Genomic DNA, 24,773 nt, shown 5'->3' with positions numbered 1-24,773 from the left:
ACAATGCCTGCGAACGGCCCAGACAATGCCTGCTAACGGGCTGTGTCCCTCAGATCTATGCTGTGATCTTAAAGCAGACAGCCACTCAAGGCCCTAGCAGGATCGGCACTTGTGTCTCCTTTCGGGGGTGCCAGCCTTCTCGCCTTGAGTTTGTTTTCTTCCTGAAACTCTCCAGTCATCACAAGCCTATGTGACCAGATGCTCAGCCCCTCTGAGTTCTGGCATCTACTACTTCTGTTTCTTCAGCTCCATCCAATCCTGTTGGTCCCAGTCCTGGCCTTGACTTTGGCTACCAAGCACTCACCTGGCGTCTACCTCTCCTGAACCCGGCTTCTTAAGGTCCCTCCATGGGAGCATATGGGTCACCTGTGGGGGTCTAGTGCCTGATGTAGAGGGAGAGATGAAGGGTGGATAACAAAGATTGCTTTCTGACCTTGAGGCGCTCACAAATGTCACCCAGTTTATCCTAGCAGCTCGCTGCTGTTTATAAAGTAGCAGCTATCTGGATAGCCTTTTTTTTTTTTTTTTTTTTTTTTAATTATAGAGGTCAGTGAAAATAAGTGGTTGAAGCCTTCAGGCCCTGGGGCTGTAAAGATTTCATTCAGCTTCTGGCTACCTGTTACTAGCAGAATAATCCACTTTGCCTTCTACATTGTTTGAAGTATGTGTGTGTGTGCATGTGTGTGTGCATATGTGTGTGTGTGTTTGTGTGCAGGTATGTGTGTTTTCAGGATGTGCGATGCGGGCACCCATGCCACAGCATGTGTGTGGAGATCAGAAGGCCACTTTGTGGAGTAGATTTCCTCCTTTCACCTTTACTAGGGCTCAGGGCATTGAATGGTTGCTGGCCCTGCCTTCTGATTATTCCTGAAATGGGGATAACAAAGAGTATAGAAATAGCTCAGCAGTTAAGAGTGTTTACTCCTCTTCCAGGATACCGAAGTATATGGAGGGGGGCACAGCTGTCTGCAACTCCAGCTCAGGTGATCTGACACCCTCTTTTGGCCTCCACGGACAGCTAAACGCACACAGGTATACCCAGACAAACACACAAACCTCTGACTTAATCACTAGTTCTAGGGAGAAAAAAAAATATATGTACCGCTGCGTGTGTATGTGTGTGTGTGTGTATGTGTGTGTTTACACCTAGGCAGATTTTTGCTCAAAAACAAACAAAAAACTAATAATGGTAAGGATAATTATGGTTTTTTTTAACTACTTCATGCAATATTTTGAGGACTGAGTGAGACATTGTTTGCAGACTTAACACAGTGCCGACCCCATTCCCTGTGCTCAGCACACAGCGGTGGAGTCCTTCTTATTGCATGACAGTGGCAGCAGGAAATGAAAGATGACCCAGTAGGCTCTGGATTTCAGTTGTAGGTGTAATGTAACTTCATTTGCGCATACCTCAGTTTCCCCATCTACAAAATGCCCCTGGCACTGCCTGCCTTTTGTTCCTGTTGCGACTGGTATTTATCAAATGTTAACCTTGCTGCAGGCCCTGTTGTAAGGCTCTTTTGGCACTACTGCATTTACCACACCCCACATCCTAGTTTTGTGTATGAAGAAACTGAGACCCAGCAGTTGAGGGCCAAGCAGCTTGTCCCAGATGGAAATGGCATTCCAAGCCCAAGCCAGGCAGTCTGGCGCGCAGCCTGCCTTCTGACTCCTGATACTATGAAGCCTTGCATACGGCAATGATTCCAACTGTGCCCGGGAATAGGGAACACTGTGTACACACCACAGATTGTGACTACACACTCAGTCAGCCTCTTGGTGTTTGGTCTTCGACTGGGATCCTTAGCAAACAAGGCATGGAGTTGGGGGGGCTGCTCTAGATGACCCTGTGGCATTTGTCTAAGCAGCTAGCGCTTATGAGTCTTATGGTAAAAGGTGTGATGGATTTTTAATCCCTGGTGCCACAGAATGTGATCTTGTTTGCAAGTGGAACCTTTGCAAATGTAATGGAGTTAAAAAATGGAGTCACTGGAGTCAGGTCTCACAGATACAGCTGGTGTCCTTTTTAAAAGGGAAAGGTTGGACACAGTCATGTTCTGGGTGAGGTTTCTGTGGAGACTCAAGCAGAGCCATGCGCTAGGGTGACAGAGTACAGAGCCAGCAAGCATCTACAGCTACTGAAGCTAAGAGCCAGTCATGTTTCCCAGCCTCCCCAGAGCAGGCAGAGTCTTGCCGACACATCGTGACCTTAGACTAGTAGCCCTCATAACTAACTGTGACACAGACTTTTAAAGCCATCCAGTTGGTCATGGCAGCCCGGTGTAGCAGGCATTTATTTTAATATGTACATGTATATGTAAGTATATGTATGTATATATGTATATATTTATATGTATATGCTTATATATGTATGTATGTATATATATTTATAGTAGTGTGGTATATGCACATGCACATGTGGTTGCACTATTCTGCTCTATCTTATTATTGGAGACAGGGTCACTCGAATTCAGTGTCACTTACCAATTAGGCTAGACTAGATGACCAGTGAGTGTTAGGAATCAAGTATCACTGTGCCTCACCAAGTTTCAGACTGTAGTTTTGGTTGGCACACGGGCACTCACTTTTCCTGTAAATATCGATTGCACAAGACCACGTTCTGGTTGCCTGCCTGTCCTGCCTTCCCATTCCTTGCCTTCCTTCCTTCATGTGAACAGTTGCAGAACGACCCAGATCATCGGTGGATATTCAGCATGACCTCATCAATGCAAGCAGTGCCCAGACGAAGAATGAGGACATCAGCAGCCCCACCCCCACCCCCTTGGTATCTCCCAGCCTCTTTCAACCACTGGCCAAACAAGGAGCCTCTATCCTGACCTTTAACATCGAAGATTGGTTTGGGCTGGTTTTGAGTTGACATAAATGGGATTGCCCAGTACACATTCCTGTCTGGATTCTTTGCTCCGCCTTATGTTTTCCAGCTTGGCCTGTGTTTTGCAGAGCAAACCATTCATTTTCCACAGTGCAGTAGAGCGTTCTACACTTCCAGAGTGTGGAACACAATTAAGAAGTGCATGGAGAAAGAGAAGAGCTGGAGAGTGAGCGAGAGAGCAGCAAGAGTGAGAGAACAAGAGGGAGATGGAGGAGGGGGAAGGGGAGGGGGGAGGGAGAGGGAGGGGGAGGGGGAGGGAGGGGGGGAGGGGGAGGGAGGGGGAGGGGAGGGGGAGGGGGAGGGAGGGGGAGGGGAGGGGGAGGGAGGGGAAGGGGGAGGGGAGGGGGAGGGAGAGGGAGAGGGAGAGGGAGAGGGAGAGGGAGAGGGAGAGGGAGAGGGAGAGGGAGGAAATAACTAAGCTACTAACACAGAGAGATAATTCATTCTTAGATGGGATGTAATGTACTGCATCTGTTAGGAGGCACTTTCCGAATTAATTACTCCGTCACTCCCTCCCCTGCCCCATCTCTTTCCTTAGTTCTTACAGTCCTAGTCGTGGCTCACTAGCCTGACCCTGCCTGAAGAGATAGGAAAGGAACTGTGCTCCACGTAAATGAACCTGCCTCACCCTCAAAATAATCCAGAGCCTGGATCATCCCGTGAGTACAGTCCCTGTGTCCTCAGTAGCATTGGAACCACCCTCATCTACAGCCAGAGAGGCTGCCTTGTCTTGTTCAACGGAGTTGGCTCAGCGACTCTGACCCTGATCTGAATCTACCTCAGGCCGGAGTCTGAGCAAGGGTCTGCGGCTCCCCCTTTGAAACTCCCTCAAAGAATCACTTCCACGGCTTTCCAAGGCTCAGCCCTTCATCTGAAAATATAACTTGACTGCCTCCTCACCTTTGCCAGACTGTAAATCACCTCAATTTCTTCATACTCATCAACCTTCCTGGGGTCTCCCTTTTGCTGGGAACAATGACCTAATCCCAAGATGCAATTTTAGAGGAAGCCTGGGGCGAAACAGAGGGCCTGCTAGTCCTGAGCCTCGGGTCCATATATGGTACAGTCTTTGAGCCAACAGTAGGATAGACTATAACGCAACACAGCTGATTCACCAGCTGTCCCTCTCGCTCCCTAAGCCAAGCTGGCCCACTCCAGTTTCCATTGAGGTCAGCACAGCCTCCATAGCAAAAGGTTAAGATAGCCAAAGTGCACCAGGACTTTGCGCTTTTGGATTTCTGCATTTTACTATTCATTTCTTTCGAGGATCCCAATTCCTGAGAGGCTGCGCTTTCTGGAATGTAATAAAATAATAATCTGTTATCTTGTGGGCGTGGCTGGGAACTGAGAAGGGAGGAGAGGAGACGCTTGCTCAAGCCCAATTACAGCTGAGCTCAGTTTGGAACTGGAAGCAGACGAAGAGCCCCACCCTGACCCTAGGCAGAGGTCAGGATTCAGAGCCCAAAATGGGGGCATTAGCTATTTTATTTGGTCTCCACCCTCAAGTGCGTTTTATTCATTTGGTTTTTTGTAAAGTAGGAAGGATCGAGCCGAGCAGCCCTCAGACAGTAGAAACAACTCAAGCCTGGGTTGCCAGCTGTGGGAAAGCCTTCGAGAAGATAACCACCTTCTTTACAGTACCCACCTCCCCACTGTGCCATCCATGCCTATTAAAAAGCAAAACATTATATTAGATTCTACGAGTGGCATCCCGAGGCTGGCTCAAACCAGTTCACCAATCTTGTTATATTTTCAGAAACTTTGAAAACAGATCATTGAACATTAACTATTAAAAGATTGACTTACATAGCATTACAATGGGCTAAAAGGGGTTTAAAACAGCAATGGCCGATGAAATGTCTGTGCGAGTAAAGACGTTCGCTCCCACCTAGACCTGTGTTGTGAAAAGACAGAACCTACTCCCAAGAGTTGTTCTGACCATCTTATGTGTGCACATGTAAGGTATGCACACACTCTCTCACATGCAAATACGTAGGATTTACATGTTTAATTGTTTTAAACAGCTGTAGAAAGACCGGAGAGATGCCTCAGCTGTCAATCATGAGGACCAGAGTTCAGATCCCAGCACCCACATAATAAGCCAGACCAGAAAAACTGAAAATGAATGTTAACTCTGGATCCCAGAGATCTCTCTCTTCTTCACTCCCGGGACCATGGGCACGGGCGGCGTGCGGGGGGACACACCCACCCCCACCCACACTCACACTAACACTCACACTAACACTTGTAGACACAAATAATAAAATCATAAGCTGTAATAAATACCCTGACTCATCACATCCACCATGTCTTTGGAGGGTGCTCAATGCGTCGGATCTGTATGGTAGAAATACTACATATTTCACATATTTTCCTGACTCGATGCTCACTGTCTTCCTCCTTCTGATAAGCTTGAAGTTAGGAAGGAGGGGACCACTTACTCCATAGGACTTGGATGTGTGAACCAGGGTTTCCTTCTGCCTGCGTGGGCAAGCATACTGCGGTCGGGAGAAGAGAACAAGGAATCCCGCCTTGGGTACTTACAGTGCAGGAAGGAAAGCAAGTCTTTCAAGCCTCAGGGTGGGCACAGTTTCCTGAAAAAAATGCTACAAAAGAGGATCGAGGGACAGAGGAGAGGTAAAGGAGACTGCCTTGAGGATCTTCATACTGCCACTTGCTAGCCTTGTCACCAGAACTGGTAAACTCTTGGTTTCTAACCACTTGCAAATGAGGAACAGTGGTGTCTCCCCATTGTGCACAAATACCCACAAGCAAAAGGTAAGTTCTCACCCTCAGCAACCAGGCCATTGACTGCCTGGCCTCCAGCTCCCAGTTGTTAAGCAGTAATGCAGTTAAGCAGTAATGCAGTTAAGCAGTTATGCAGTCATCCGGAGCCTAACTCCTAAGAACCTATGCTGTCAGTCTCAAGCCGTAAAATTACTTCTTACGAATAGAATGAGATGCCCACTTGTCTTTCCAGACATGGACGCTACTGGACCGGTGGCCTGCAAGATAGAACCAAGAAACTTTCTTCCCAACTGTTATAAAAAAGAACAGAACAGAAGAGAACAAAACACAGCAATCCTTAGATTCTCTCCCAGCCCACTTCCCCTCTGGAAACCCATTTACTGTCTCCTTCTAGTGTATTTCAATAAATTCTCCTGTGTTCCAGTTAATTCTTTTACTACCTATATTACCAGTCTTACTTATGGATTTCACAGACATTTACTCCTCACAAGACATTTCCAGTAAGCCGGAGGTGGAGGCAAAGAGAATCAGGAGCTCCTGGTCAGCCTCTGCTACACTGTAAGTTCAACACTGGTCTGAGAGGTGTGAGGATCTAGAAGGGGAATGGTGATAAAGCTTCAATGAAGAAACCATGTGGAGACCTGAGGCTGCAAAAGGGCTATTTTTCCTTTTCAAAGCCAAGGCCTCACTCTGTGGTCTAGCCTGACCTCAAACTTGCCACAGTCATTCTGCCTTAGCTTCCTGGGGGCTAGCATTACAGATGTGAATCATCACATCTGTATGGCTAACAGCATCTCTGATTAAGGGACTAGAAATGACATAGCAAGAGAATGGCCAGCAGTCCAGTGTATGCAGATGTGAAGACATATCAGGAACATGGACTGGGCAGAGTAGATATGATGTAACCCTGGAGGAGAAGGATGAACAGGAAGGGAAAACTGGGACTGGAGCAGACAGGGCTGAGGAAACTGAGGCGCTGCAAAGGCATCCAATAGCACAACTACTTGTGTCTGACAGACAGCAGGCTCATACATAATCATTCAATCAAGGGATAGCATGGGCAGACAGTGTGACTGGTATTGGGGGATCTGCTCATCCACAGTTAGATCCCAGCTACAACTGAAAATACAGGGCCTTCACTTAGCCATTAGAGAGGGAGCCAAAGTAGGAACTAGGAGTCTTAGTTAAACTTAGGAATGGTGACATTGGTGCCATAGTAGACTGAGGTAAAGCAGGCAACAGATTATGTGGCTAATCAAAGCATTAACGGAATAGGCCAATAATGAAGGGATTGAATCCCTGCTAGGAGAAAGTCAGCTACAAGCACTAAAACATTTAACTAATAAGCAAAGGCTATTTAAGTATTTCACAGGAGTCTGGAAATGATGGTCAGATTGGTCTAGTGAGGTCACCGGAGGGCCAAACTCTTCATTCCCATATGGTCAATGCTGTTCCTTGTATGTCAGCTTTCATTCCTGTGGTTGACTCCCTGTAGTCATACGGTATCTGTCACAACTCATATTATCTGAAGCAGATCCTGAGGCAAATCCAAACATCTCTGTAATCGGGGGATGTTTCTCTCCAGTCTCCAGCTGATTTGCCTTTACACACTGCGGTGGTTTGAATATGCTTGGCCCACGGGAAGTGGCACCCTTAGGAGGTGTGGCTTTGTTAGAGGAAGTACATCACTATAGGGGTAGGCTTTGAGGTCCTATGCTCAAGCCCCACCCAGTGCAGAGGAGACCCTCTTCCTGACTGCTTTGGGATCTAGATGTAGAACTCTCAGTTGCTTTGCCAGTACCATGTCTGCCTGGATGCTTCCCACCAGGATGATAATAGACTGAACCTTTGAAACTCTAAGCCAGCCCCAATTAAATGTTTCCTTTGGAAGAGTTGCCTTGGTCATGGTGTCTCTTCACAGCAATGAAACCCTACCCAAGACAAATACCATTAGCCAGAATGGACCACACACCCTAGTAGACAGAATAATACCTTTAAAGACATTCACACTCTAGCCTCCTACAAACCGTGGTGGTTTCACTTTACCCAGCAGAAGGCACTTTGGATTAAGGAGGGACCCTGGACCTAGCTAGGCTGTCCTACCATATGCCTTATGTAAGTATGCAGCCCATCTGGAAGAGGACAGTGGCAGCATTATAACAATGTGCTACTGATTCTGAGATACAGTGCCTGTGAGGGAGGACTTGAGAGAGGCTGCTACCATCCCAGAAGGGTCTCGAGTTCACAGCCAGCCAAGAAACAGGCTTCAAAAAAAACCACAGTCTGCCACATACCCCAAGAACAAGGAAACCACAGAATTCTTTTGAATCCCCAGAAAGGAACAGGGCCATGGTTTTAGACAAGACCCAAGCTGAACATCAGAGATGTGAAACTATTAACAAAATAATGTCTATCGTATGGTGTATTTGTAGTGGTTATTGAGACAGCAATTTATGAGCAATATACAAGGCCAATAATGGTATAACCACATACAGTTTAGACCAAACTGGGTCCAATTCTGTGTACATTCTATCAATTATCTATCAGATAGTTGAGGGCAGATACTCCAAAAATCGACAGCCAACATTAACTGTAGTGACAGGCTGAGGGGCGGCAGGTGAGGTCCAGGACAGACAAGCCAGACGTATTTGTGTATCTTGGGTTCTGATTATTGGTAAAAACTTTGAACATCCCTCATGGTTACAACTAAGGGAAGTCAACGCAGGCCTCATAAGCCAGAGAGCTATCTTTATGCCAGGAGGAAAAGTCTCTACTTAGCAGTGCCCGGCCTTCAACTGAGCAACTAACCCTTGACTCTAGAGAATGCTGTGTGTCGTGTTTCACTAAATATGAGATGTCCTCAGCTGTAAGAGATAATATTACTACGTTATGAAAGAAAAAAATTGAGCTGCTAACACGGCCATGCAAACTCAGTGGACCTGGGTTGGATCCCCAGAATTCAGACAGAGACAGAGAAGCACAACTCTGAGAGTTTCCTTCCGACCCTTACACTGCGGAACATGCACACATACAAAGAGCACACGCATCCACACACCGTATAATGCGTAGGAACAAAACAAAACTGCCGCAGAACGAACAATGGCAGACCATCGGTTTTAACATCAGTGCTAAGCAGCGGGCTAAAAGGAGGGAAAGTAAGCATTTTGTGCTCTATCAACTATGATACAGATTTTTTTCCCCACCAGTGCTGGGATACTTACGATGCTGCCGGGATTTCTAGAAACCAGCCGCTCACCACTTTTCCAGAAAGCCAGAGGCCAAGGAAGAAGGGATACATGCATGAAGTTGCTGAAAGTCAGGGTACAGGCGTCCTCCATCAGGCCCCTGGCAGTTACTGAAGACTCTCTCACTGGGGAGTATCATGCTAGTGTCGGCAATTACCAGACCTCAATTAACCTGAAACAGTATTTATGACTTGTATCTAATTTGAGGCTGAAAGATCTGTGGCCAACATTGGTAGACTGAAGCAATGGCTGGGTTACCTTTGGCTTATGTTGTTGTTGTTGGTTTTTTTGGTTTTTTTTTTTTGTTTTTGTTTTTCTGGAGCTGGGGACCGAACCCAGGGCCTTGTGCTTGCTAGGCAAGCGCTCTACCACTGAGCCAAATCCCCAACCCCGTTTTTGTTTTGAAACAAGATCTGGCTGTGTAGATCAGGCTGGCCTTGAATGCACGATCTTCTACCTCTGCCTCCTAAGTGCTACAATGACAGGCATTCACCAAGGTGTCTAGCCTGGGGTTCAACTCGGATAGCACTGGCCAGAACATTCACCTTTACCCTGTATGAAGACACACTCAACAAAAGAAGCTTCCTCCCTCCCCTCCCCTCTCCTCTCTTCCTCTCTTCTCCTGCCCGCCTTCTTCTCCTCCAGTTCAAAGCATCAAGCCCAGTTACTACATATGTTCTCTACACTGAGCCCCAAGCACCATCCAATAAGAATCTATAGCTTGAAAATGATAAAAACAATACAAATTTCCAAGCAAGCCCAATTGGTTTTTGGGAGGAAAAGTCTTTGAATTTATTTTTATTTCTAATGATGTGTGTGTGTGTGTGTGTGTGTGTGTGTGTGTGTGTGTGTGTGTGTGTGTGAGTGTAGTGGGGGGATATGTGTGCATGTTTGCAAGTACCTGAGGAGATCAGACAGAGCTCCTGGAGTTGGGGTTAACAGTGATCATAGGGACCCTGATGTCAGTGCTGGGAACTGAACTCCAGTCTTCCACAAGAGAAGTGCGTGCCCTTGACTGTTGAACCATCTCCTCATTCCCCTTTTGATTTTGTAAGAGCATTTACAGGAGCACTGTTGCTCTTCAGGGTTAGACTTCCTTTGTTCTCAAGAGCTCTGATTCTATGTCCCTAACTTCTACATCAGCAGTTCCATCAACTTCGTTCTCTTCACTGTCCTGAACAGATGGAGGCTGTGTGTTTTCTCCAATGTCTGCAGCAACTTCTCCTTGAACACTGAATTGCAGCTGGGCTCTTGCAGGCCTTTGCTTTTGCAGTGGCTAAGAAAATGTTTTCATTAGGTTTTTAGAGAGTGACTCTAGGAACCTGTCTGCATTAAGACCTTGCCTGGCCTTTCTAAACTTCAGCTGCTGGTGTTGACTGTGGGGGTAGCTTGCTTTTATCTGGGAGCTCATATTTGCTCATCCTCCTGGGGAGGGCACTGTGTACTTTGTCTGTGGCTGATGGGCAACCCCTCATTGCACCTGCCTTGAGACTGATGGGGTGGAAAGAGCCAACCAGGTCTGCCTCAACAATTTGATCTGAACAGAGGGAACATTGCACAGATGGGGAGCTCCAAGGACAACCAAAGAGCGATTTGTTTCTTTCGTCGCTTTGCGTATGGTTGACCCGAATCTAGAAACATCGGAGATTATTTTGAGTGCCTGCTTTTAACACTGGGACAAAGCATCATAGATAGCTACGGAGAAGACTCCAGGGGACCATTTCAAATCCCATTACTTTTCTTTTTAAATTAAAATATTTTATTGGATATTTTATGTATTTACATTTCAAATGTTATCCCCTTTCCTGGTTCCCTCCTCTCCCTTCCCCCCTGCCCCTGCTCTTATGAGGATGCTCCCCCTCTCATTTACCTACTCCCACCTCAACACCCTGGCATTCCCCTACACTGAGGAAATGAGCCTTTACAGCACCAGGGGCTTCTCCTCCTATTGGTGCCTGACAATGCCATCCTCTGCTACATATGCAGCTGGAGCCATGGGTCCCTCCATGTATACTCTTTGGTTGGTGGTTTAGACCCTGGGAGCTCTGGGGGGTCTGGTTGGTTGATATTGTTGCTCTTCCTATGGGGTTGCAAAGCCCTCAGCTCCTTCAGTCCTTTCTCTAACTCCTTCATTGGAGTCCCCATGCTCAGTCCGATGGTTAACTGCAAGCATCCTCATCAGTATCAGTAGGGCTCTGGCAGAGCCTCTTAGGATACACCCATATCTGGTTCCTGTCAGCAAGCACTTCTTGGCATCAGCAATAGTGACTGGGTTTGGTGGCTGCATGTGGGATGGATCTCCAGGTGGGGTAGTCTCTGGGTGGCCTTTCCTTCAGTCTCTGCTCCACCCTTTATCCCTGAATTTCCTCCGTTGGGGATTTTTGTTCCCCCTTCTAAGAAGGACTGAAGCATCCACATTTTGGTCCTCCTTCTTCTTGAGACTCATATGGTCTGTGAATTGAATCTTTGGTATTCCGAGCTTTTGGACTAATATCTACTTAGCAGTAAGTACATACCATGTGTGTTCTTTTGTGATTGGGTTACCTCACTCAAGATGGTATTTTCTAGTTCCATCCATTTGCCTATGAATTTCATAAAGTCATTGTTTTTGATAGCTGAGTAATATTCCATTGTGTAGATGTACCACATTTTCTGAATCTATTCCTCTGTTGAAGGGCATCTGGGTTCTTTCCAGCTTCTGGCTACTATAAATAAGGCTGCTATGAACATAGTGGAGCATGTGTCTTTGCTATATGTTGGAGCATCTTTTGGGTATATGCCCAGGAGAGGTATAGCTGGGTCCTCAGGTAGTACTATGTCCAATTTTCTGAGGAACCACCAGACTGATTTCCAGAGTGGTTGTACCAGTTTGCAATCTCAGCAACAATGGAGGAGTGTCCCTCTTTCTCTACATCTTCGCCAGCATTTACTGTCATCTGAGTTTTTGATCTTAGCCATTCTGATTGGTGTCAGGCAGAATCTCAAGGTTGTTCTGATTTGCATTTCCCTGATGACTAAGGATGTTGAACATTTCTTTTTATTTATTCATTTATTTATTATATATAAGTACACTGTAGCTGTCTTCAGACACACCAGAAGAGGGCATCAGATCCCATTACAGTTGTTGTGAGCCACCATGTGGTTGCTGGGATTTGAACTCAGAACCTCTGGATGAGCAGTCAGTGCTCTTAACCACGGAGCCATCTTTCCAGCCCCTGAACATTTCTTTAGGTGCTTCATGGCTATTCAATATTCCTCAGTTGAGAATTCTTTGTTTAGCTCTGTACCCCATTTTTAATAGGATTATTTGGTTCTCTGGAGTCTAACTTCTTGAGTTCTTTGTATATATTAGATATTAGCCCTCTATCAGATGTAGGGTTGGTAAAGATCTTTTCCTAATCTGTTGGTTGCCGTTTTTTCCTGTTGACAGTGTTCTTTGCCTTGCAGAAGCTTTGCAATTTTATGAAGTCCCATTTGCCGATTCTTGATTTTAGACCATTGATGTTCTGTTCAGAACATTTCCCCCAGTGCCCAAGTGTTTGAAGCACTTCCCTACTTTCTCTTCTATTAGTTTCAGTGTATCTGGTTTTATGTGGTCCTTGATCCATTTGGACTTGAACTTTGTACAAGGAAATAAGAATGGATCAATTTGCATTCTTCTACATGCTGACCTCCAATTGAACCAGCACCATTTGTTGAAAATGCTGTCTTTTTTTTCTCACTGGATGGTTTTAGCTCCTTTGTCAAAGATCAGGTGACCATAGGTATGTGAGTTCATTTCTGGGTCTTCAGTTCTATTCCATTGATCTACCTGCCTGTCTCTGTAGCAATACCACGCAGTTTTTACCATGATTGCTCTGTAATACAGCTTGAGGTCAGGGATGGTGATTCCCCCAGAAGTTCTTTTATTGTTAAGAATAGTTTTCCCTATCCTGGGTTTTTGTTGTTGTTGTTGTTGTTATTCCAAATGAATTTGCAAATTGCTCTTTCTAACTCCTGAAGAGTTGAGTTGGAATTTTAATGGGGATTGCATTGAATCTGTAGATTGCTTTCAGCAAGATGGCCATTTTTGCTTTGTTAATCCTGCCAATCCGCGAGCAAGGGAGGTCTTTCCATCTTCTGAGATCTTCTACCCATTATTTTTCTGATGGAGGAAACGGAGGCTTGGGAAAAGAAGGGTGGGACTCAAGTAACTTGCTTGAAGAATGTCAGAACTGGCTTGGAATCCAATTTCCTGTCGCCTGAGGGCACTGCAGACACTGTGGACAACAGTTCCTGAGGGGGTACTCTCAGTCTGTTCTCTCACTAACCTAGTGCCTCGGGTAAGTTCCTTAGTACCCCTGGGTTTCTCAAAAGATGCTTGGAATCCTTATTCACGGCAGTCTGTGCTGAAGACTACATTTAAAATTGCATGTGAAGAGTTTGGGCAATTGCTGCCCACTGGCCATCGCTCCACACAGAGTGGCTGACACTGTTGAGATTCCTTCCTGCCATCTCTTTCTACTCACATGTCTGAGAGTCGAACTTTGAGATTTATAGGTTAGAGACGTCTCCACCACCTACCTTTTCTCTTACAACATCAACAAATCCTTTCCCGCTCAACCTTAGGGGAGTCCCCGAAGATGGGAGACGGCTGCACAGAGAGGCATTAAATCCTTGCTGAAGAGATAACCACGGCAAGGCTGAAGGGAGGAGGCTTTCTGAGCGTGGAAGAGGCAAGTTGAGTGTGGAGGGACAGAGAAGGGGATCTATGAGCTGCGAGGCGCCTGGGTGGGGGTACTTGGCATGTGAATTGGGTGGAGACAGCCAGGAAGGGGGATGTGATGTGGACATTTACAGCTATAAAGGAAGGAGACTCAGAGAGTATGAAAAGAACCATTTTCTGTGGGGCTCAGGAAGGGCCTCTCACAGGGGATTTCCTACCCGGGGCTCTAGGCCTTGGCTGCCTTCCCAGGGAAAGGTGGTGTCTGCTATGGGGAACTTGCACACTGCGTGGTTGTAGTTCAGGGGCAAACGGTGCGGTTCAGAGGCAAAAGGTGCCCATCCTCTTCTCCGGGCTACAGGCTGCCCAAGCCTTGTTCTGCTGGAAATACCTATGCTCTTCCCTTGAACTGTATACACTTTAGATGTCTTTAAGAGAAAGGGACACTGAGGTCAGAGCATATGTAAAAGAGAAGGTATGGGCGTTGTAAATAATGCTGGAGTGTGGGGAACAGAGAGAGCTGTGAGGGACTGTTCACAGAAACCCTTAGCATAGGGTACAGTGGAGCCATGATTGCTGGCCATCTCCAGTCAGAGGCAACAGGGGAAGGGGTTCAATGTGATCCAAAGCAGGACACCCTTAGAGTAAAGGATTTCAAGATTAAAAACAGAACAAAAAGAAAACACATACAATCTCCATTACCCCCCCCCAACCCCGACTGAAAAAAATCGATACGTCCTATTGAAAAAGAAAGCCTATTTCAGCCATCGAGGAAGCAGTAGAATGCTTTCTGAGCATGCGCAAGGCCCTGAGTTCTATGTACACACAGGACTGTTTAAAAGGGGGAAAAATCATATCTCAGACACAAGGTACACTTTCTGTCACCATCGCCAGGATGGAAATGATGGAAACATGTTCTGTTTTCATTGAGGATAATGAGTAGCCCAGAGTCCTGACACATCTGTTCAGGCAAGATAATGATATCATCACTAGAGGTCCTGTGCTGGTGACACCATCTGCTCTTCAATCTCTCCTGACCCCTGCTCTTTTCAACTTTACCTTTTGCCCAGTCTTTTCTCTCTGTACTACTTCCTGCCTCCTGCTTCCCTTTGCGGGCTCTCTCTCTCTCTCTCTCTCTCTCTCTCTCTCTCTCTCTCTCTCTTCCTGTCTCATCTGTACTCTGTACTCCTTCCTTATATCTTTCTTTCTTTTGTGATTCTGACAAAGGGTCTCATTATGTAGCCCAGGTTAGCCCCAACTCTCAACGCTTGTCCCCCCGCTTCAGCCTCCTGAAGGCTGAGGTTACAAACGTGAGACCCGACACACCGATTTCCTCATTTCTTTTCTTGCTGTGTCTCAGTACCCTGCTCAGTTTGCAGAAATTCACTGGACAGAGTGAGGAAACCCCATAGAATCAGGAGCAGGGGCTGCTGGGAAGTCTTTGAGACCAGGGACTGGCTGCCCAAATTCACGATGAAAGGAATCTTTGCCTTCTTCCCAACATTGATTCCTACGTGAAAGAGCCTTGCCTATTTCTTAGCGAGAATCCACCATCCTAGTCAGAGAAATCTCTGGGCCTGGCATACGCTCAGCCTCCTCAACAAAGAGTTAAGAGGCAGCAGCCCTGCTAACTCCCACCAAGACAAAACAGACAGAAAAGTCTCCTGGGATTTTTTGAGATGTGAGCCTGGCCTTTAATGACTGAGCCACCTCTCCAGCCCGGTTGAAGGTTTTAAATACCCAGGAATGTTTTCTACCATCACTGGGATCTCCTAGATGCTAAATTAATTAATTAATTATCGTTGTTATTTGTTGTTTTTACTGTTGTTGTTCCAGTTTCATTTGGGTTTTTGTTCTTTTGCCTTTTGGTATTTGGTTTCCTTTTGTTTCATTTGGTTTTGAGACAGGGTCTCACTCAGAAGCCCAGCCTGGTCTAGAATTAACTATGTAGCCTCAAACTTGAATCAAAACTACACTTCAGCCTCTGAAGTGTTGGGATCGTAGCCATGAGCTATGAGGCCAGGCTTAATTAATTGATAATGATGTTTTAACTTTAGCACATAAACTAAAGTCAAAATGTGGGGTTGAACTTACTGTTAGTGGGAGCATCTCATGTGTTCCTCACATCATTCATTCATTCATTCATTCATTCATTCATTCATTCATTTTCCATTTTGTCTGTAGCATGTGGCCAAGAGTTGGCTGCTTCCAAAGGTGCATAGATAAACTCCTGCCTTCAGGTTTAGAGTCCCTCTGAAATCACACTTCTGTTAAGCCTAAATAAATACAGCTTTGCTCCTGGACATGCCTCCTGTGGGAAAACAGAACCCTTTGACATCCCTACTCTATGCAACTCCTCTGGGTATCACTGGGTAAAAATGCAATGGTATGGATTAGTACACACTGATCTAATCTGCCAGCTCTTCCACATTCCAACCGCTCTTCACTTAGCTAGCTTATCTATGTACCACTGATCTACCTAACCATCAACTTATCCATCCAAATATCTGCCTACCCACCAGCAATCCTTCATTCATCCACTCATCTATCCATTCAACCACCCATCTATCCATCCACCCATCCATCCACCACCCATTCATCCATCCATCTACCACTCATCCAACCATCCACTCATCTATCCATTCACTCATCTATCTATCCACCCATCCATCCATCATCCATCTATCCATTTATCATCCATCCATCCACTCATCTATCCATCCACTCAACTATCCATCCACCCATCCATCTACTCTTCCCTATCTATCTATCTATCCATCCATTCATCTATCTTCATCTACCTTTCCTTCCATCTATAAAATCCTCTTATTCATCTATGAGTGCATCTATCATCTTTCCACGAATGGGGCAGAAGTCAGTAACTAACCCAGTGGGTCTCAGGATAAATGTAACTAATTACTATAAAAGATGTCAGTGCAAAGCAGACCCTAGCCGTCTGTACTCAGCACCCATACCTTATCATTCACAACTAAGTATTTCCCTAGCACTGGGCAGAGGCAAGGTGAGAGCAGGGTTTGGTGGACTAGATGTGGAGGACTGGTAACAAAAGATCTGCTCAACTTTAATCAAGATGGCATCTAAGTGTCCCCAAAGTCTAAAGGATTAGAGAAGCCTGATGTGGCAGGCTGTAAGACCTCTTACTGGGCAACTTCTCCTCAGCATAGCAGCCCATCCAGCTGCATCATAACTGTGATCATTCACTACCTTCTCCTTTACTATCCTCATGTATGACTGAAGATAATCAGTTTATTGGGCAGGTTTAAGTTCCCAATCTCTTTCTTGGAGAACTAACTCAGTGTCTGGAGTTGGTTGCCCAGTTTCACAGATGCATGTTAGTATTTTCCTGGTGGTGATGGGTTTCCTCATCTCTAAGTAGAGTTGCATCCCTTTCTAAAGGGATGCAGCCCTTCTCCCATCCGAATGTGAGCAGTCATTAGTCACCTGGTATTCATCTGAAAAGGGGAAATGAGGTGCAGTGGTTAGAGCACTAGAGCCACCGGGAGAGCTGCTTCCCATGCCTTAGTCTGGTACTGAGTCACTAGGCTGTGCTAGACAAGGAAGTTCATTTGTCAAGAGCAATTGTCTCTCTGCAAAGAGAGAGCCAGCAACTGGATGCAGTCAGTGCTGGGGGTGTCATGCTAGAATGCGGGGGTCCTGTACTCAGCCACTTCTCCAGATTCTTATATTTCTGGGTCTTCCTTTTTCTGAAGGTGAGAAGATGGCTTGTAATGCATGGGGTCTTAGTTGAGGGATGGGGAGGGACTGCAATTATCACTAACGTGGTTATAAGAGGCAGTTCCTGAAAGAACAAAAGCAGACCAAAGCTCACTTTACTGTAAAGCAGTTGTAGTGTGTACAGCTTTCGGTTTGCAGGAAAGTTGGGAAAATAGGATGGAGAGCTCTTGTGTCTTTCTTTAGATTTACACAGCCATTGTGCGTCCATCAAAACCGATACTAATACAGCATGATTATTCAAACTACAGACTCAACGTGGAGTTCTCTGGTGTTTCCAATACAACACCTCTTCTATTGCAAGTTAGTTCAAGAGCTACATTGTACTTGGAGGCTTACTACTGTTTAAAATACCTACCTACCCAGCCTTGTTATCCTGGGAGATGAATGCTCCCACCACCTTTGTTATACCACTGGTTCCCCTAAGTTGTATTACTTTGAGTAGGAGGACCTGCAGGGTTGTTCTCCTACTGGACATCTGGACATCCCAGGTCCTCTGAGAATGCCTGCTTGGAGACTTTAATCAAGTGTGCCAATGCTTGCTTTAGGAGTGAATTTGGAAGGTAATTCTGGTCAATGGGTAATGAGAAGTCTGAGGTTACTGGGTAACTTCCCTGCACTCCTCAAATCCCTCCCCGCTTCCTTCTTGTCTGAATTTTGAGCCTGATTGTTTGAGTTACCCTTTGTCAATGGACAGAATGCCTGGAGCTGTTGCAGCTAATTTATAACTATGGCAGACAAAGCTGAGACAGAAGCAAATATCATGTTCCAAAATGAAAAACCAAACAGTGAGACTCTGATCTTTACTGCATTAGTTACTCTTGGGCATGAACTTAAGTCCTAACTGATTATTATGTGAGGAAATACATTTTCTTCTTCTGGGGGGAACTTAAAAGCTACTGACAACTGATGGAAAATCTTCATCAACAAAAAAGCATGCTCTGAGGCCATCAGAAGAGAACACTTTTAATCCCAGCACTCAGGAGGCAGAGGAAGGTTCATCTCTGTGAGATTGAGGCCAGCCTGTTCTGTACCAGTGAGTTCTGGGACAGAAAGGACTATACAAAGAGACCTTGTCTAAAAATATAAATAAAAATACATACATACATACATACATACATACATACATACATACATACATACTAAAAGCACACTATGCTCCATTTAGACATCTAGAAGCAGTGGAAAGTTTTTGTACAGTCCACTTCAGAAGCATCTCTCATTCGATCCTGAGTTTGACACTTGCATGTTTAGACGCAGGACTCTCATCCTGGCTCTGTGTCAACATGGAAGCCACAGAAGATGGCATCCTTGGCCTGTCACCCTTTTCTCTGCTACAAGAGTGAACTCAAAGGAGGAAAGATTTGTTTAGGATTTCAGCCGGTGGTTGGCAGGCTCCCTGGTTTCCTGAGACCGTGATGAGGCAGAAAATCTTGGCGGATGACTATGGTGAAGACAAGCTGCTCATCTCATGGCCGTTTTCAAGGAGGAAACAAGCAAGCAGGAAGGAGTTCTCTAGGGAGAAGACACGCCCCTGATGATGTAATTTCTCCAACTAGTGTCCACCTCTTTTTTTTTTTCCCCCATTTGTTTGTTTTCTGTAACAGGGTTTGTCTGTGTAGCCTCGGCTGTTCTGGAACTACCTCTGTAGTCCAGGCTGGTCTCAAACTTACAGAGATCCACCTGCCTCTGCTTCTCCTCTTAATATCCTCTGTAGACTTTTTAAAACCTACTTTTAATAAGGCTTTTTAAATGCTTTAATCTCCCCTCTGGCCCACCACTCATCAGAGGTAGTAGAAAGGAAAGGTTAATAGGGTAAAGAGGATGTGAACCTGTTTAGAAATAGTTCTTTGGAGTGAATCAGGATACCAGCAGCAGCAGCCCAGTCTACTGCAAACCCCACTCACAAATCAGCAACGGTTGAATCAGAGGAAGTGGCAAGAAGCTGCTGGAACGCCACCAGAAGTTCATCGGTGGCATTTCTCTCTATAAAGTCACTACAAATGGTGATCAGCAATGAGTGGCAAGGGGAACCAATACCACAAAGCATTGTCAGTGAAAACCAGCACCAGCAAAACCCAAAGATGAGTAGCAAAGAATGGTAAGGTGTACCAATCCCACTCAGCGCTGTCTGTTGGGTTATACATATATACCCTTTTAAAACGTCATGTGTTCTCTCAAGCATCTGCTTTAGCCAAATATCACACACCCCTTTTCTAGACAGTTTCCAGAAAAACACCACATGTCTGTTCTCAGCAAAACGAACTCCCATGTGTCTGCTTCAGTAAAAGCATCCTCTCATAAGACAGTTTCCAAAAAAGAAAATCATATGACACAACCGAGTCTCAAAAAAAAAAAACACAAAAAGACCCCCAAATTTCCACTTCAGTTCTTTGAACTCTTCAGTGGACTAACCTACTAGTAAGCCTACCATCTTCATGGTCCAATCGCTTCTACATGACAGCAGCAGCCGGGGGCCAAGCCTTCGTTTTTGGAGGGGGATACTTATATCCATAATACCAGCCTACAAATGTCACACCATCCAGTGTGGTGTGAAATCCAGAGGCTTGTACACCTAATGCAGGGGCGCTTGGTGCTACCCGAGAGGTAAGCATAAGGTACTCCCAATGTCTTGAGACAGATGCATGGAAACTTAGTAAAGGAAGCAGTACAACTCTCTCCAAGGACGCTTACCTTCTAGGCAAAAGGCTGAGAGACACAGGCACTGAGGCAAATGAAAACACAGGGACTGGCAACCATCGGGTCCCTAATGGAAAGCAAAATTTGTCCAGTGTAGATAACTTTTGTCTTACTGTTTCCATGCATTTATATTACGAATTTTAGTCATTTTTACCTTTAAGTCCTCTCCTATCCCTTTTCCTCTCCTGCTGGAACCCTTCTTCCCTATAAGGCCCTCTGTTGCTTTTGATTCCTCTTTTTGCATGGGGCCCTCTAGGTTTAATAAGAGCTGCTTGCAAGCACAGTGGGAGTTTATTTTCTGGAGCGAGGGCAACTTACCTAAGGCTACATCATTGAAGAAAATGGCACCCTCCTCCCCGTTCACCTACTATTAGTTGTCAATGGTCCCTTGGGGGAGGATTGAGGTCTTATAGCTCCCTCTCCCATCATAGTGAGATGTTAATAGGTCCAATCTTGTTCAGGTCTTGTGCAGATAACCACGGCTGGGGTGAATTCATGATTTCAACCTCTATGTCATACCGGGAAGATGTCTTTTTCTGCACAACTCCCCAACCTCAACTCTTACTTTCCTCTTTCCATACCCGTCTTCTGTGATATTCCCAGTGATTAGATCACCAATGATGCAGTCAAATTGTTGGCAGCCATCACTGGGTTGGCACAGTGGGATCCCTGGAGCTTACCTGACACGCTTCACAAATAACAGTATGGTTCAGCACCTGGAACTAGGCACGGAGAGGCTGTCTCCAGTGTCTGAGTCCAGGTTCAGCCTCTCACTAATGATGTGGCCCCTGGTCATCCATATGTCTTGTTGCAGCTGTAGGAAGAAGCTGCCAATTACTGTTATCTTTGCTCACAGGGCACTTGCAAAATGTAGTGTAAATGTAAGGGGGAGGTTATTATTCCCTCCTTCTCCAGAGGTAACTGAATATCTACCCTGATCTGGACCAGACTTTCCCTTCTTTTTAAACCAATTTATTTGTTTTGGGCTAGATTCACTTTTCGGTAACCCCTGTCTAGCGTAGGACCCAACCTGGTCTCAAACTCACAGCAGTCTTTCTGCTTTAGCCTCTTCATTGCTGGGATTCAGGCATTTTAAAATTTCTCATTGTTGCAGAACAAAGTTACAATCCTTAGCATAGTCCTCAAAACATCTTAAAGATCTAGTTCCACCTCTCTCCAAATTATCTTCCCATTTCTGCATATCTCTCTCTCCCTCCTTCCTGCTTTCCATCCCTCTTTTCTTCTCTCTCCTTCTCCTGATTTGTTTTGAGAGAAAGTCTACCAAAGTAGTCCAGGCTGGTCCTGAATCTTCAGTCCTCCTGCTCCAGCCGCCAGACTGGAGATAACACATGTGCACCCCTACACGGGCACAGCCTGCATTCTCTGTTGGTAAAATGTGTGTCAGACAAAGGCCCTGCCCAAATTTCCCCTTTTCCTAGACCACAATCAAAATGAGTCTCTACACTATTTCAAATCATTTCAGGTCATGACCATCCTACTGAACTGTTAATTCTTTATCTCCTGAAAAATACTGCAAGTTCCAACAATGTGTATTTATTACCTGTTGCTACAGAACAATTGGCAAGATCCAGTGGCTTAAGATATCAAGTTCTTACTATCTTATCATTGTGTTGGGTCAGGAATTTAGGAGTGGCTGGTTCTAACTCAGGGTGGTTTACAGGCTGTAGTTAAGATGCTAGCTACGGGACTCAGAGGGTTGGAGAATCTTCCAAAGTAGCTCCCTTGCAGGCATGAAGTCAGTGCTGGCTGCTGGGCTGGCAAGAGGTCTCAGACATCGCCATGTGAATTCTGCTGTATATCTTTTGAGTAGTCACAAAATATGGCAGCTGGCTTATCCCAGAGAGGCTGATATAGGCCGAAGGACAAACTAGAAAGACCTTTTAGAACCTAGTATTAGAGGTTAAGAAGGAAAAAACAAAAACAAAAACAAAAAACCAGAATCAAAATCAGAATATCGCTTACACCATTTTGTGTGAGCAGTAACCCCACTAAGTCAAGCCCACATTCAAGGGAAGAGGAATTAGTTGGACCAGAAACATGTAAAATCACTACCCTTGGGTTGTTATGTCTTCCCGGGAACTGGCTATGTCTCCCACATGGTAGGTGCCCCGTGGGTACGCCAAATGAAATGACTGATAAACTAGATAAAAATCGACTTGGGAAGGACATGGGGATTTGTGGGGGTCACACGTAGAATAATGAAGATGAGGAATGGTGGGGAGAATTCTGAGATGAGATTTTATAGGACTCCATGGAGGGGTGAATAAGAAGGATTGGGAATGGGCTTGCAAAATTCCTGCCAAATGCAGGATGCTGTCAATTCCTAATATTAAGTGTGTGCATTGCAAATACTGGGAAATGTTTAACCCATTGTTTGTATTAAAGATGGCTTGGGCAACCTGGACTTAGAAGTGGTTGTGATGGCTAAAGGAAGCTTTTGGTTCTTTCTCTATGGTTGTCAATGCGATGCCCCATTAAAATCTTGCATCTGATTGATCAGTTATTCTGCAAAGGGAAGAGCTGGCTGCCGGCAGGAAGAGCAATGTCTAAAACATCTCTGTTATTTCGACTGTCTTATTTATAAACGGGGGTTGGTGGTGGTTTTTATTGTCTGTTTCCCACGGGTTTGGGCTTCAAGGATTAAAAGTTAGATTGACACCATTACATAGCCAAAGGAAATTCCCACAAATCACCATGAAACATGGGGGACAGTTAGGTTGCAACCTTTCAAATACTAGCATTCCAGTTGTCCCTTTAAAAAACTCATTTTCCCAGGGCCTAGCCTAACTGGCACAGCTGCAAGTTGACCATTAGAACATTTCTATATTGAATGGCAAGGTGCTCCCGAGTTCGTAACCTTTTTGTTCTTTACAAGGCTAGGGCCGAATTTCAGAAGAGTCTTGATTGGGAAGACGGCTTAGTGAATGATAGCCCATGCTGTGTGAGCACTAGGTAGGACCTGGCATGGAATCCCCAGAACCCATGTAAATGTTGGCCACAGGGCAGGGGCATTTCTACTGGGAGTTGGGAGGAGCTAGAGAAGCAGGTAGCATGGCCTACCCAGTGGAAACATCAACAAAGAGAGACCTTGGAACAAAGAGGTGGAAGGTGAGGTCTGACACTGGAGGTCACTGGAGTGAAAAATGCATGAGTGTGTATACATCAACTGTACACAGGCACGTACACACACACACACACACACACACACACACACACGCGCGCGCGCGCGCGCGCGCGCGCGCGCGCGCACACACACACACTGTGTGGGGCTTGGCATTAAACAAGGGTTAGTCCAATATAGGCATTAATCTGTTCCCTCCCCGCTGGAGTTAGAAGTCCTAGGGCTGTCTGTTAAATATTGCACAGTTTAGAATGCAAGAGATAAATTTCTTTAAGGAACTTCATTCAGTTTCAATTACCCTCAGACTGCCATTTATTTTTGCAAACTCCTAACCGTGAAACTAAATTTAAAAAAATAGAAGTTAAACAGCCCTTTGTTCATTTTTGCATTTCTGTACATTTAGAAATGATTATTTGTTCCTTCATTACTGGCAGGGTTAAGTCCAATATTTGCCAGTATAATTTATTTTAAAAGACTTTTGTCCTTCTGGAAGTAGTTTTGAAACTTAATATTAAATGGAAACGTTGGATGAGAACCTTCTTTTTTATTTCTTCAGTATTTATTCTTTCACTTCTGATCAATTAATACTGACTGTAGTGGATTCTGGGGGAGCCCTGAAAAACTAATTCAGGGTAACACCTGGCCTTTTAAATGAGGGAACAAAACGTGGGGTACCTGCATGCCATTACAAAGTAGGCCTTTGGGGAGCTGCTGAAGGTTCTGAGAGGTTGAACCCACATTGTGCAACCCCTCAAACACCGGAGGAGCCATGCATTCACTTAAGGTCCGGTGCAGGGCTGGGGCCAGTCCGCAGGCGAGCGCGAAGCTTCCCGCCCTGGGCCCTTCCTGCGGAGGAAGAAGCTGGGTGTTAGGAGTGGGATCCTGGCCCACTTCCTGTCCAGCAGCTTGGGAGCCGCTTCCTCCCGGAGCCGGAGGACAGGGCTTCCATTGCCGGTCTTGGCGAGGTTTACAGATGAATGTACCCCGGCTGAACCCCAAAGCGAGGGTTAAGCGCACCCGGCTCGCCCAGGGGGCGTGGTCGCTGACGCTGGCCAGAAGGGCTTGGGGGCGGGGCGGACGGAGGAAGGGGGAGCGGCCCGAGGCGCGCGCCTTTGCGGCCTGGGGGCGGGACGGACGGAGGAAGGGGGTGTGGCCAGAGGCCCGCGCCTGTGCAGCGGCTGCGGGGAGAGGGCTGTGGCCAGGGGCGGTTCCGGGCGGCAGGCCGGGGGCGGGGCGGGCGGAGGAAGGGGGCGGGGCCCGAAGTTGTTCCGCGCTGGGCTGCGGGGCTGGCGGGCGGACCGGGCCGGGCCAGAGAAGTTTTCGCTGCAGCTGCTGAGCGAGGGTTCGGGCCCCCGCAGGCGGTGCACGCCCGCTGCCATGGCTTTCCGTAGGAGGACGAAAAGTTACCCGCTCTTCAGCCAGGAGTTCGTCATCCACAACCATGCAGACATCGTCTTCTTCTTGGTGCTCTGTGTCCTCATCGGGCTTATGTTCGAGGTGAGTAAAGCTGGGAGGGGGTGCTGCAGGGGTTGGCGGTCCCAACTTCCATGGTCTGCGGCGGGGACAGGGATTCCCGGACCTCATCTGGGC

General features: G+C 46.1%; 1 protein-coding gene and 1 long non-coding RNA gene across 2 annotated transcripts in view; both read left to right on the top strand.

The window, feature by feature from the left end:
- The first annotated feature begins 13 nt into the window (after positions 1-13).
- Positions 14-6,069, top strand: LOC102549948 (uncharacterized). Its single transcript, XR_015629049.1, has 5 exons — positions 14-339; positions 934-1,032; positions 2,679-3,080; positions 3,432-3,552; positions 5,874-6,069. It is a non-coding gene; the product is annotated as an uncharacterized LOC102549948 (long non-coding RNA).
- Positions 6,070-24,432: 18,363 nt separating this feature from the next.
- Positions 24,433-24,773, top strand: part of Tram2 (translocation associated membrane protein 2) — a 79,414-nt gene continuing 79,073 nt past the window's right edge. Inside the window, 1 exon segment of the mRNA NM_001399412.1 lies at positions 24,433-24,680. Within this exon segment, the coding sequence (NP_001386341.1) occupies positions 24,561-24,680 (120 nt within the window). The 5' untranslated portion in view covers positions 24,433-24,560.

Source organism: Rattus norvegicus, chromosome 9 (genome assembly GCF_021556685.1).
Source record: "Rattus norvegicus strain SHRSP/BbbUtx chromosome 9, alternate assembly SHRSP_T2T, whole genome shotgun sequence".
NCBI lineage: Eukaryota > Metazoa > Chordata > Mammalia > Rodentia > Muridae > Rattus > Rattus norvegicus.
The sequence above is the reverse complement of the archived record's forward strand: the minus strand, read 5'-3'. Positions and strand labels throughout refer to the sequence as shown.